This window comes from Haplochromis burtoni, unplaced genomic scaffold (genome assembly GCF_018398535.1).
Source record: "Haplochromis burtoni strain Fernald_Lab_line unplaced genomic scaffold, NCSU_Asbu1 Contig_23, whole genome shotgun sequence".
NCBI lineage: Eukaryota > Metazoa > Chordata > Actinopteri > Cichliformes > Cichlidae > Haplochromis > Haplochromis burtoni.
The window spans coordinates 104,015-117,275 of record NW_024582384.1 but is presented as its reverse complement, the minus strand read 5'-3'; the positions used below and the strand labels follow the sequence as shown (position 1 = coordinate 117,275).

The 13,261-nt window shown below is 41.6% G+C and overlaps 2 protein-coding genes across 11 annotated transcripts in view; one reads left to right on the top strand and one right to left on the bottom strand.

Moving 5' to 3' along the window:
• The window catches only part of ptpn13 (protein tyrosine phosphatase non-receptor type 13), a 49,748-nt gene extending 46,674 nt beyond the window's left edge, over positions 1-3,074 (bottom strand). For all 3 annotated transcript variants that reach the window (XM_005917344.3, XM_005917345.3, XM_005917346.3), the window contains exon 1: positions 2,695-3,074. The gene's annotated coding sequence lies outside the window, so the exon portion shown is untranslated. The remainder of the gene's footprint in view (positions 1-2,694) is intronic.
• A 3,168-nt stretch (positions 3,075-6,242) lies between these two features.
• The window catches only part of mapk10 (mitogen-activated protein kinase 10), a 36,654-nt gene continuing 29,635 nt past the window's right edge, over positions 6,243-13,261 (top strand). For 6 of the 8 annotated variants that reach the window (XM_005917348.3, XM_005917347.3, XM_042218729.1 and 3 more), the window contains exon 1: positions 6,244-6,566. In XM_005917348.3, coding sequence (XP_005917410.1) covers positions 6,564-6,566 — 3 coding nt within the window. In that variant the 5' untranslated portion in view covers positions 6,244-6,563. Of the gene's footprint in view, positions 6,567-13,261 lie in introns of all 8 variants that reach the window. The other 2 variants (XM_005917349.3, XM_042218728.1) reach the window with 1 other exon arrangement.

The following is a 13,261-nucleotide window of genomic DNA, read 5'->3' as shown; positions in this document are numbered from 1 at the left end:
GAAAAATCCAACATGCTTGTGGTTCTATGAAACTCTCTGGGGATAGAAGTGTTACAGAACCCATTACCATCCCATAAGAAGATATCACAAAAGAAAAGCCATGTACCAGTGTTGTTATGTCTGGCACTATGAACTCATATGCTATAAACTGGGTCACCAGCCTGTTCTAGCGCTGTATTTTATTTCTGAAAATAATACGTGAAACAGTTTCCTTTCAGTGAATCTTAGCCTGGAGAAGAGGGTTAATGAGTAAGCAGGCCAAAATTCTTATGCAGGAATGCAGGTTAACCATTCTAGCCATCAGGAGGCGTGAAGTTGGAGGCGAAGTGGGATACTACCCATCTTGCTCATTACCCATGAGAATGGGGAGAGTGGGTGCTGTGAAGCCCGATTGTTTTGTGGCCCTTGTTATTTTAACAGAGACCTACAGTGGAATGTTTTTTATCCTCACTCAGGCTACTGTGCAGGCCAGCTCCTCTCTCTCATTGGACTATGGTCCTGCTCATTATTGAGGGTGCTTAGAAGGCAGCGGGCCAAATCAGCGAGAGCAGACAGCCTTCACCACTTCAGCGCCCCATTCTCTGTTTTCCAAAGTGTAGAAATGTTTGTTCCCAGAAATTCCACTGAATTCCCATACCATAGCTAGAAAAAAAAGGGGGAAACTAAACAAAGATTAGTCTGCTGCTGTTCGTGTTTAAAAGCCTAGGCTACAGTCACAAGGATTTTAAAGAAAATAATCCTGGAAACGTGATAATGTTCTTTACTCTGCACTTTTCCTTTCCTCCCACCTTCCTCTGTCACGGCTACCAGCCCACAAAATGGAATTGAAAACAATCACCTGCAGCTAAATAACAGAAGCACACATAATTCCAGTTTCTCCTGCTGTCTTCCAAGTTCATCCCTCAGCAATAAACAAAAATCTAACCCTGCTCAAAATCATCTGAAAACAAGCCTAGCCGCACTTTGGGGGCAATGTGGCATAAAAGCACCAGATTCCACTCTTGCGTCCAAAAGCACAAACTAATAAAGATATGAGAAGGAATGTGTTCATATCCTCCAAACATCAGACCTGTGGTCTCAGCTGGCAAGCACATCTGGAACAGAAGCTGGTAAGAGGTGGTGGGGAGGGGAGAGGGGTTACCCTGCGCCAGGACTGAGGTGAAAATCGTCCTGAAGGTTTTGCGTGCCAGGAAAATTCAGTACCAAACTCTGAGTGAACCTCTATTCCCCGAATCTTACTGTACAGTGCAGCCTGCAAGCACATGATTCAAATTTAAAAAACACACCCGTGTGTGTGTGTGTGTGTGTCTTGAATTTGAAGAAAGGCTTGATCAAGATATCTTTCGCGAACACGCCTTATGACACAAGCAATGAGAATTCATACATAGCTAACTAGGCTGCACACTACTGAGGTGATAAAATGCAACTTTAAGCCAGAATTATGGTTTGAAAACCTCAACCTTCACTACCTGTTAAAGTAGCTGATGTGGTGCTCCTTACTGCGAAAATTAATCTGCTGTTGTATTCACAGCTGTGTCCTGCTCATGCTTGCTTATGAAAGAAACTGAGCAAAGCAGGAGTGACTCAACTAAATAAAATGGGAAAACCCAGTGGTGAGTTTTCATTATTTTTGACTGACGTACAATCAGTAGACATGCTTTTCCACATTACTTATGAATGTCTAAACAGGGATGCTTACAATTACAGCAATGGGACCAGTACCTTCCAAGTACGTCCCGTTAATCATCTCTTAGCGTTGGTGTTTGTCTTGTTTTTTGGTTGTTTTTTGTTTTGAACAAAGCTTGGGTAGGAACCAGAAAAGAGAGCTTAGACTATTTTGTTGAATATCAGCCCAGCTCTGGACCAACAGCCCTCACTTCTCATTTTGGTCTCTACCTCATCCGTTCCATTTCTGTTAATCACAGGGTTGCTGTGAGTACAGTGACATGCAGAGCTTGGTTTTGCAAAAAAACCTCACTCCAGCTCCCCCCACCTCTTCCCAGCACACACACACAAACCCAACCCACTGTCTATATTCCTATTTTTTCCTCTTTTTCTTGACGGTGCCCCATTACAGCCACTTTAAACCTGGTCAGGCACACAGCCTAACCTGATCGTTATATTGTCTGCAAATTGACCTCTGACCTTAGGTTAATTACCACAGAAAAGCGGTGAAGTTAAGGGGGAGGGGGGCCAAGCTGCCTTTCCCGATAACACTATACCGCTTCACCTTTTGTTAGGGTTTGGAAGGAGCGTATATGCTAAAATGTTATTCGCATTTCTCATAATTATCCAAAAATTTCCAGGTAGAATCACTTGAAATGAGTCAGTCTGCCAGTCTTGTGCTATTTTTGAGGTGGTGTTTCCACCCTCGCAAAATTACAATACGATGTGATTAGCTTAGAGATGCCCCATTTGTCATGGGTTCTGGACTAAGTTAACAAGACATGACGCATAACTTTTAAGGTCGAGACGTATTAGTTAAATATCAACAGTGCAGCCTGCTTTTAGTTCTGACGATGTTAGTTTTGTTATTAGTTTAAAAAAAAAAGGTGGAAAAGACATAAAACCTCCGGTATTTGAGGCTCCTCACGAGTTACTCAATCCCTCGGTTATCCCGGTTTGGCTAAAGTTAGCTAGGACACTATAAAGTTTGTTTACATCACTTTCTGAGCGGTTCATAAAAAAGCTTACCGGCCAAGACGAGCTACAAAATCAGCTGTGAGGGAAATGTTGGTGCTCGGACGAGGTTATGAGTGGGCATACAAACGGCACCAGACGCCATCCCATCCACAAAGCAACATCTTGGATCGTAACTGTCGGCGAGGCAGGCGGAGAGGCAACAGGTTTACCTTTCCGCGGATCAGTCACCTATAAAAACCCACTTCCACTGAAGCTGGCCACAGCGAATGAAAAAAGAAAAAAAAAGTAAAACTGTTCTTCTGAAACTCCTCAGAAGCTGCGCTTGTTGGCCACTAAACAGTACTGCTCTCACCACCAGAGAAGCCAAGTTACCATTACTGCTGAGGAGTGGAACAGCCCCTCCCTTTGCGCGTGGGCTGACTGGAAGTAACCAGACACCTTACTGTGGCTGTCTATTGGCTCTCCGCGAGGGGACTGTCATTTAGCCGTTCCTATAGTAACACAGTACCAAGTCATGGAAGCAGAGTATGTATCCAGATCGCCGACGTTTCTTAAAAAAAATGCTCTTATAAAATTAAATATTGTCCACTGAGATACATTTAATTGTTGTATAAGAACGAAGTTTTTTTGTTTATTACTTTAAGATAAATTGCTCCGAAATACACCACTTCCATAGGGTTATGTATGGTATGTGTGTGAATCTATTTGTGTATTTTAATATAATTGAAAGGCTGTTTTTAAAGAGTTCTTAAACCATGGGAAATTACGACGGACCCGACCTGTTTCCTGTTTAAAATAATTCCAAAATTAACCATGATTTCTGTATATCCCATAACATCAAAATGAGTCAACTAAGCAGTCAGGAAGCAATTCACTGCTGAGTACTTCCTTCCTATAGGTGCTCTTGTCTTGATGAGCTATTTTTGTGGTTTACTTTGCGCCATCTTGTGACATTTATTCCTCATTACAACCCTTAGTAGCCAGATTGTGGCCAAGGGTTATCTCTGCCTGCCTGTGCCTGTTAGTGCTAAAAGACATGATTGTTATCACCAGCCATTGCCTGCAGTGATAAGGCTTGATTACTTGACACTGATTTTCCACTTAGATTGAAACCAGTATTATCATTTCAGCAGATGATGCCATTGCCTATAAACCATTTCATTTTTTGCGTGGGCATGTCTCTGTAGGTGCATATTTAGTCTATTTCTGAATGCAATAAGACAAATATTTTTGCCATCCCTTATATTTTTAGTCTTATCTGTAGGAATTGTTATACTTTTATACGTATAACAGTCTGTTGGTGGGGATCTTACAACATCAGCACTAGATCACCAAGCACAACAACTCAGTAACAGAGACAAATATGTTGTGAAAAAATAAATAAATAAAGGAGAACAAGAACAACGAAACCAGAACAAGAATCATTAATACATGATATGCCTAACCATTATGGCTAACTATTATGACGCCCTCAATAATCCGATAAAATGATGATATTTGCAAAGACAAACAGCATCTTTGATTGGCCCATCAAAGAATATGTGACAGAAGATAAGATTGCCTCTTTATTTTCAATTCAAAGCATTTCTGAGGATGCTCAGAATCATACTCAATCATTTGTTAGCTAGTTAGTTATAGCTTTCCTTCTAATACATGTAATATTTTCCACTTTTGTTACACTGTTATGATAAACCGTTACAGCTGTTGGAATGTCCTGTTGTGTACCTGTTGTCTCCTTTGACTGACTAGCCTTCAATCACTCTACATTACCTGGAGCAGAGAGGCCTCATCTGGGGACAGAGTCTTAGCAAGTCCTTGCTAAGCCTTAGTAAGGAGTTCTGAATTTTAGATTTCTTCTTCCTGCTATTTCTATCTGTACTGTCCTTAATACCTCCTTATTGGCACTGGCCTGAGCCCTCGAGGCAATTTGCAGTAAAACCCTGAAAGACTGGATATGCCTGTCACGACAATCTTGAATGTGGGGCACCTGGAACTGTTAGCTGTGTGTGTGTGTGTGTGTGTGTGTGTGTGTGTGTGTGTGTGTGTGTGTGTGTGTGTGTGTGTGTGTGTGTGTGTGTGTGTTAGGGTGGTGGTTTTCCAGTAAGTTTAGCCTTTGGTTCCAGCTGGAAAGCATTAAAAAATCTGACCCTCCTTTGCACTTACTTTGAAATTGGGTCCTCTATCTGTGTCAAGTTAAAATAAAACCTTGGCAATAAATTGTCTCAGACACTTCAGAAGTCAATGTATACAGACTGGTGTTTTGAAGCTCTGCATGTGAATCCCCCTATTGTCCCCAATATTGTGTCAAATCCCTTTTAACTTATGGAACCTGGCCTCGGTACTTGACAGTGATGAATTCTCACTCACTGAAATTCACTAAGAGGCATCAGAGCAGATATATGCTGATATTTTTCTAGTTTGTGATTACAGTAAGTTAATTCAGTGGTTTCACAAGCCTGGGAACAAAACAAAACAGCAACCACTGCTTCTGAGTTTCCGTGAAGCTGGTGCATTTATCAGCTTGGTTCAGGGGGGATTTGTGACAAATTATGACAGAAAGAGATTTTTTGTTTTTCTCTTTGGTTGCTTGGTTGGTTTTTACAAGAAAAGACATTCTATCAGCTACTATCAAAATGAGCAATGCAAGATAAGCGTTTAAGAAAGCAAACCAGTGGCAGAGGCAGACTATTTTTCCAGGGTTGGTCTGGCTGAGACTATTACATTGATGTGATTATCTCCTTATCTTCTTTTTTTTTTTTACTTCTTGGCTGGTAAATCTCACTTAGGCTAAATATTCAATGTTCTGGTCCCTCTCCCGTTTGATTTACATATGCAGGTTTCCATGCAGAAGTCTCTGTGTGGAAACCTGCTGACAAAGCGCTCAAAACAGTTTAAATGGCTTCTTAATGTGTTTGGGTGTGTAAAACTATCCCTTTAAAAAAATAACACTGTACTGGTAGTATCTGTAGTACCTTGCATATACTCTTAGAACTGGCTGTAGTTTGTTTGAAGTGGTCAGATGAGTGGAGTAGTCAGGGCTGGCAGCAGCCACCGATTGCCAAGAAAGGGTGCTACGATGTTTATTTCAAATACTGATGGAGAAGTATGGAGAAGGACACCACCATATTTTTGTGGATCTAGAGAAAGGATAGGATAGGCAGACGACCAAACATAATGAAAGGGAACAGCTGAAGGAAGAAGTAAAAGAGTGTAATGTGTACGTGATTTTAATTATGTCTCTTCTGCTGGGTTATCTATGAGACCAACACAATATCTGCAAAATAATTTTTTATCTTCAAAGTAAGACGTAAATAAAGTCGAGAACAAAAAACAAATAAAAAACCCAAAACAACAAATGCATTATTTGCATAGACACGCCCCTGGAAACCTGAGAAATAACAGAGCCTCATATCCTCAACGATCTGCGTGACCGCACCAGCGGGACGGTACAGGATGGGATAAGAAGATGCTCTAACACGCCCCTCCCATCCGGGGGGACAGCTTCCATGTGATCTCTCCCTCTCCCCTCTCTGTCCTGGCTTTGACGTCAGACGTGCTCCTGTTCGATTGCCATGGTAACATCGCCCCCCATCGCCCCTCCTCTTCCCTCCCTCTCCTCTCTCTCTCTCTGCTCTGGTGAGGTCCACAATGGTACAGCCAGCATCTTGCAGCACAATGGTTGCAAGGTGGTGAGCTGAGGGAGAGTGATTCAGCATCAGCAAACCTCGGTTCGGTCCACCTCTGCTTCTTTTTCCCCTTTCTCTCTCGTCTTCTTTTTCGGACCCCTTTTTCCCTCTCACTCCTTCGTCACATCAATGATTTTTTCATGAAGCCTTCAGCAATGGTCTCCGCAGTGTTTCCCGTCGGGATGTTTTGAAAAGGACAGGCACCGGACTGGGATCGTCATCAACTGGCACGGAATGGTAAGGCCGGACGGATTTGTTTTATTTCAGTGTGGACGCGATGCTTGGATCTCGTGCCTGGCCGGAGGGTGGAGTGATGAATATTGATCGAAAGGGAAGGTTAATGAAGTCCACTAGTGATGCCTCAGTGAGGGGGGGAAAGGGACAGCGATTGATAAATAAATAAATAAATAATCAACCCCATCTTGAGTCATTCACAGCCGCGTGTGTTGTTCTATAACTCACTAGCAGCGCTGTGAGGGATTTCATAACGACGCGAGCCCTGGCCTGACAAAATATCTCGCATCTTGCATTGCCTTGAACGCACATCATCGGTAATAACATCATCCAAATCGGGTGAGAGAGAGAGAGAGAAGGGGTGCGTGTGTGTGTGTGTGTGTGTGGGGGGGGGAGAGGGGGGGGGATCCAGGCTACCTCCCTTTCCATACATCCATACAGTCTGATTAGTCGGTGTTAGAGCGCTTTATGTATGTTTGATTGGCGGCTGAAACTGGATGTTGGCTGAGTGATGCTCTTCATATCTCTTCATAGCCTTACACAGGATACATATTGGAGGCCTACATGCAGGGCTTGTCCCTCCTCCTCCCCCTCACAAGTCAACTGCGCACCTTGTGCATTATGCAGACCATCAGTACTTCACAGAGATGATGGGTGGGGGGGGGGCTTGCCTCATATCTTTCATAAATGCTGGAAAACTGTGTCCTCGTGCAAACAGCCTGTGCTATAGTGGTGATTTATTGGCCCATATGGGTGTTTCTAAGAGTCACGGTTTTGCTGCTGTGATTGTTTATAGTGTATATGAAGAGAAACAGTTGAAGTAATTTCTGGGCTGTTTGTCATGAAAGATGAACTTCAAATAATCCTAATCCTGTAGAGAGAGAGAGAGAGAGAGGTGCTGTTCAGCCCTAATGTGGGCTGCATGCTGTGTAGTGGATTAAATGAGATGAAGCTGCAGAGGAAGGTAATTTCTCTAAATCAGCTTTGTCCTGAGTGCTCGATCATTGGGAAGGCATGGTAAACCCACCTGACCCACTGCACTTATTGCTCAGGTATGCAGGCGTGAGCAGGGCTCTCTGTTCTATTACTATTTCTTGTTTTTGTGCAGGCCCATAGTCATGGACTAATTCCTGGCTTTATGCTGTGCAGTTGAGTCAATAGATGTTTGAAGGGATCACAACAAACTCTTCATGTTCATGACAGGAGGAAAATAGAGTTTTCTTTTTTCTTTTTTTTTGTGCCGTAACCTTGGGTGCTGAATTATTCAGGAGCAGGCTTCCATGTTTGTGAAAGTGCTGCAGGGAACAGTTAAACAAAGCTTTTTTATGGGTGTCTCTGCAGCAGCTGAAGAGTTGCTTTTTTATCTCTTTTTTATTGGATAAATAGGCTAAAGGTTCTACCCTTTCTCCTCTTTGTCATCTTTAGCTGCCAAAAAGGAACTTTTTTCCCCCAAAACACCTCAGGTGAATTTCAGAAGTAGCTCTAGCATTATATACATTTATATTTTAAAAAAAAAAAACAGTATGTTTGATTTGATGTGATATTGACTGGCAGTGAAGCAGCTTGTTTATATAACGGAGCATCATCAATAGAAATGGTCATCAGTAGACTAATATTATGCTGCACCACTGCACTCATTTTTTTTCCACCATTCTGTTTTTGTTTTGCTGAGTCTGGAGCATCAGTGCAATAATCCTTTGTTATGTAATAAAATAAGGCAATGCATTAAGTTGAGATAATGGAGGGATTTCAGGCTTTATTAATCAGCAAAGTAGGGAATGTTATCTTCTAGCTATTATTTGGTTGGTCACTCCAGTCAGTTTCACACAGTCTGTGGTAATGTCTTCAAATGTCCCGTTTTACCCAAATAGCGCTCCTAGTCTTAAATATATTCAGCTAGCAATGCTATATAACAGCAAAGTCATTACAAATGAAACCACAGGGAGGAGAGGAATGAATAAACAACAAAAAATAATCATTGAAATTACTGTCCAGTTCAAGGTAGCTAGTCTGAAGCTGAAAAAAACCCCCATCTTCCTCCTGATAATCAGTTACTTAAATATCCACATCAGTCATCTGAGGGCCTGTCTGTCATTGCTCTCTTTTATGGAAGGTCAAACTTATCATTAGATGAGGATGGGTTACTAAGGAACGCTGATTTAGTCTGCCATCACCCATTGACCCCAGCTGAGCATCGTTCCTAGCTGTGGATTGGTGCTAATAATCCATATTACAATGCCAGCTCAGTTATTAACTTGGATGAATTCAATTCAACAGTTGTCTCACGATGGATAATTAAACAAGAAAGGAAAAAAATATGGAAAACGCTGGCTGTGAAAAAATGTGAGCAAGTAAGGGAGAGAAGATTTATTTAGCCAGCCTGAAGTAGATTAAGAAGTGCTTGGTAAGTGGTCACACTTAAAATCACATAACTATTAGTAATGTACTAGATATAACTGCTTAGAAAGCTGACAAATGTGCTCCATGGACATCTTTCATAGCATGCTCTTATTTATTTTAGTTTTAAAAAATGAAATTCTCGCTGTGTGCCAGTTTATTCCCCCCCTGAGTTGCAGTATTGCTTACAACTACAGACAAACAGTGACAATATGCCTGCAGCATGGGAAATGCAGTTATGTAATTGGATTTGATCTGACAAATATGCAGCTTTTATTTGCCTTTACAGATAGCTGCGTGCAAGACTTTGAGCTGTTTTAGATTTGATCTCAATCTTCTCACACTGCATATGAAGATAATTAGGAGACAACAAAGGTCACCGTGGAAACCTTTGTTGGACCTGAGGGTGGAGGTTTTACATAAATTCATCAACACAGGGAGGTCGATTTTTGTTGTTTTGCTCAAACTGAGGCGTTTACAAGTATAAAAGTTCAGAAAGTATGCCACAGTTGAAACAGAGCAATAGAGATGTTCACAGTTCACATGACAGTGCTGAAAACGTCTCTGTCATTATGGCAAAATAAAAGTTAAAAGTGTTCAGGATGCCATTTTTGCAGGATGCGCGGTGTGGTCCAGCTGTGGCTCTTCTTCTCCTTCTACTGAATGTGTGTCAGGTCTTGCAAGAAAAGCTGTAAATCAGATGACCGCACTCAGCACTTGCCAAAGGTGTACATGTCGTTACTATGCAGCCTATCAGAAAACTGCAGCGTCAGCGTGGTTTTTCGGCCAGCGTGCCTGCTGTTTACCTAAAGCAAATCAGAGGATGCGAGCAAGACTACGTACGAGAGCAGAGACAGAGGAGGTGAGCAGATTTTCAGCTGTGAAGAAACAAATCGATGGGTGTCAGCGAGCGTTCGGATTCTGACAGCCCTTAGATGGGTCAGTCCAAGTCTTGTTCTCCTGCCTGGGCCCTGCAGTTACTTCTCTGTTTTCCCCGAGCCCAAAAGGGGGAGGCTGTGCTGCGTTTAGCTCAGGCTGCACAAGGAAAAGACGAGGCATTCGCTGCATACTGCAGGAGAGGCTGAGGCTGCTGAACCAAGCACTCACAATGGAGCTCCGAGGGAGGGGGAGGGGAGACAATTGCAGGCAGGCGGGGAGCCTGGGAGTGGGAATGGTGGGAGCGAGGGAGGGACAAAAGACAGGAAGGGTAGGGAAAAATGCAGGCTCTCATCAGTGCGGACGATGGAGGGAGGAATAAAGAAACAAGGGGGATATGGGCAATGTTGTGGTCCGAACTGGGTGACATCAACAAAAGGAGTGGAGTGGGAAGAAAGAAAAGATGGATATGAGAGCAAACATTGGTATCTGTGGACATTTTGACTGGCACATGGCTGGCTTTATTGTGCTTTATCATTAGTTTTTAGTAGTCAATCAGCCTGACAGCACAGACAGTGCCTGTGCTGAACAAAGGATGCAATGGGAAGAACCATAGAAGTACAACAATGCCATCCTGTAGCAATGTGCCTGAGTTCAACCCAAAAACAGGCATAAAATGCCTGCTGAAAGCAGGTGAGACATAGCCACCACACAAAGACGAGCATCATTTTTACCTGTTTCCAACACCTGCACCTTTAACACTGTTCCCTCCGGTGCTTATTATTACACTGTACCATTGGATAAAATACTTTTTTTCTCTGTCTCTGAGGCCGCTATGTCTATCATTTGTGTCTATGAATACTTTCAAAAGTAGAAATGGCAGACATAGTCAAACACACCTTTCAATCCTGAGAGACTCTTGGTAGATATTGGCATGGCGCCCCTTGGCTGCAATTCTGCAGCTAGTAATGAAATGGACCCCCGTGACACACAAAAAATATCTCATAACAGATCCTTTAATAATAGTCTGTGGGCTTTTAAACTTACCACACTTGAAAGGTCAGAGTCAGAAGAACTTGACGGTACCCCAAAGCCTCTTAGCTTTACTGCAAAGGTTTTGTACTGGTTATTAGTTTGGATAAATAATTTTAGTATTGGTGTTGACCACTTTATTAATACACACAGCCCACAAAAAAAAAAACACCAGCAAAATCTGTTTTTGAAGATTACTTTTGTGTTACCTCAAACTAAGGTTTGCCTTTCCTTTGACCTGAGAGACAACTAACACTGTATCAGGACCGTGTATTACAGTAGACCACCTCCAGTTCAGACCATATTAAAAGGAGTAACTATTTCACTGTATCCATACACTGTATCTGTGATTAGGTGAGTGCAGCCTTGCTAGCACTTGTTAAAAATGAATGGGTGCAAAACTGTCTACTTGTTCAGCTGGCTGGGCTTTGCACTGAACTCCTTTGTTGAGTTTGTAACTAAACACTAGCATGTTAAACTTAAAAGAGAGGAAAGACACGGTAGGAGGAGTCAAAGATGGAATAATAACCATATTCGGTCACAGCTTCACCTGTCTTAGCCATGCAGAGCAGGTGCATCTGTGGCACCAGCTAGCAGCCTCACAACATGAGCACTGAGCACCAGATACACTGCAGAGCATCCAAGCTCTCCTTTCTGTAGCATCTGCAGATACTTTTTTTTAAATGGCCTGGATCAATACACTAAGTGTTCATACAGGGTAGAAGGGATTTACCACGAAAGTTACTGCAGGCCGCACTCAAAACTAACTTACAGAGCGTGGTGGTCAGTTTTCTCTTTTAATCAGTTGCTCTAGTGTTTCTGCTGATCATGCACAATTTTGATAACCTGGCGTGGTAAAATATGATCTGCATTTTACTGTAGAGCTACTGTAGTTTGCCTCACCTATAGTGATAATGTGACTGGTTTGGTTTATCAAGAAAAAGCCTTCACCATTTACATTTAAATCTTTGTATATATTATAGCTGAAAATCACTGTCATACATTTAGTGTTTTATGTGTTACACACACAGATAAATACACCAATACTCTCTTTGGAATAGTTCTATGTAAAAGACTATTTGAATGAACACTATATAATATAAACCTTTCTGCCAGGTATGTGCAAAAAAGAAGCATCAGAAAATCTTAAACCTCCTACAGTTGATTGGACAAGAATTAGGAACTAATGCTGTATTATAGGATCATGCCTCCTAACTAAAGTGATCACTAGTTGCCTGAGGTACAGTTGTACCCACAGGGGTGGATGTAACACAATGCCCAGGATCCAAATAACAAGGATCAGCTACAACTGCAGGCAAATGCACGTAAACAGCCACTCCAATTAATCCTGAGATGTACCATACATCATCTACATTAGCCCATTTTAGATAATTAAAACCTTTCTGGATTTCCATGCTGTCTTTTTCATTGTGCCGTTCTTGAGTTTCTCTAGTTGTCTCTTAATGGCAGTTGGTCACTTTTTTTGTAATCATACAATAGATTCGTTTCTGTAAATGCAATGTTGCATCTGAGACAGTTTATTTACGGCCTATGTGAAATAGCCTGAATTTGTTTGCACTGCGTGATTTCTCCTCTTTTTATATGTCTCCTATTTTTTTGTGGATGACTGTTAGCAATTTAAAAAAAAGATGACTGAAGGTGACGCTTACATAAAAACCAGAGCCAATACTTGTAAAACTCTTCGTTTTACTTTTTAAAATGTATTTAGAAACATTTTTAATCTGTTTTCTTTCTTTCTTTATTTTATTTGTTAATGATTCCATTTCTACAGCCTGCTTCCCCATCTAATAATTTGGGACTTTGGACATGCATAAAATATAAAGTTATTGTTTCAGTTATCTATGTCTCTTGTTTAGTTTAAGAAAAAAGAAAGAATCAGAGCTAAATCAATGTGTTGCTGCTTTTGTTTTTAAAAAAATCTGCATTAGTAATGATCCTTTTTTGGGAACAGTAAAGTGACTTTGTTTGTCTGTGCGCTTTGTCGTTCACTAGTTTGCTGTAAAATTGCACATCACCCACACGTCCATAACAGTTATTCAAATATGTTAAAGCAATTACATGGTCTGGAACTGGGACTGATGGAAGTTCGCTCACTTGGCTCAACTGGTCCTGCATTTAATAACTTTGACACAGGCTCACAGTTGTCATTTTCAAACTAGGAAAACAAAACAAAACAAAAATGTCAGGCATGTGTCAGTGCTACTAAAGTCCTACCGACTGCTGCGGTTTATAGTTTATAATGCAAAGACTCCTCAACATCCTATAAGGCTGTTGCTTTCTTAAGTGTGATGCAATGTAGAGTAATACTTCGGAGACAGTTCTCACCTTCATAGAGTCAATCCAGTTTTAAAAAGCACAGAGCTGGAAAGTGA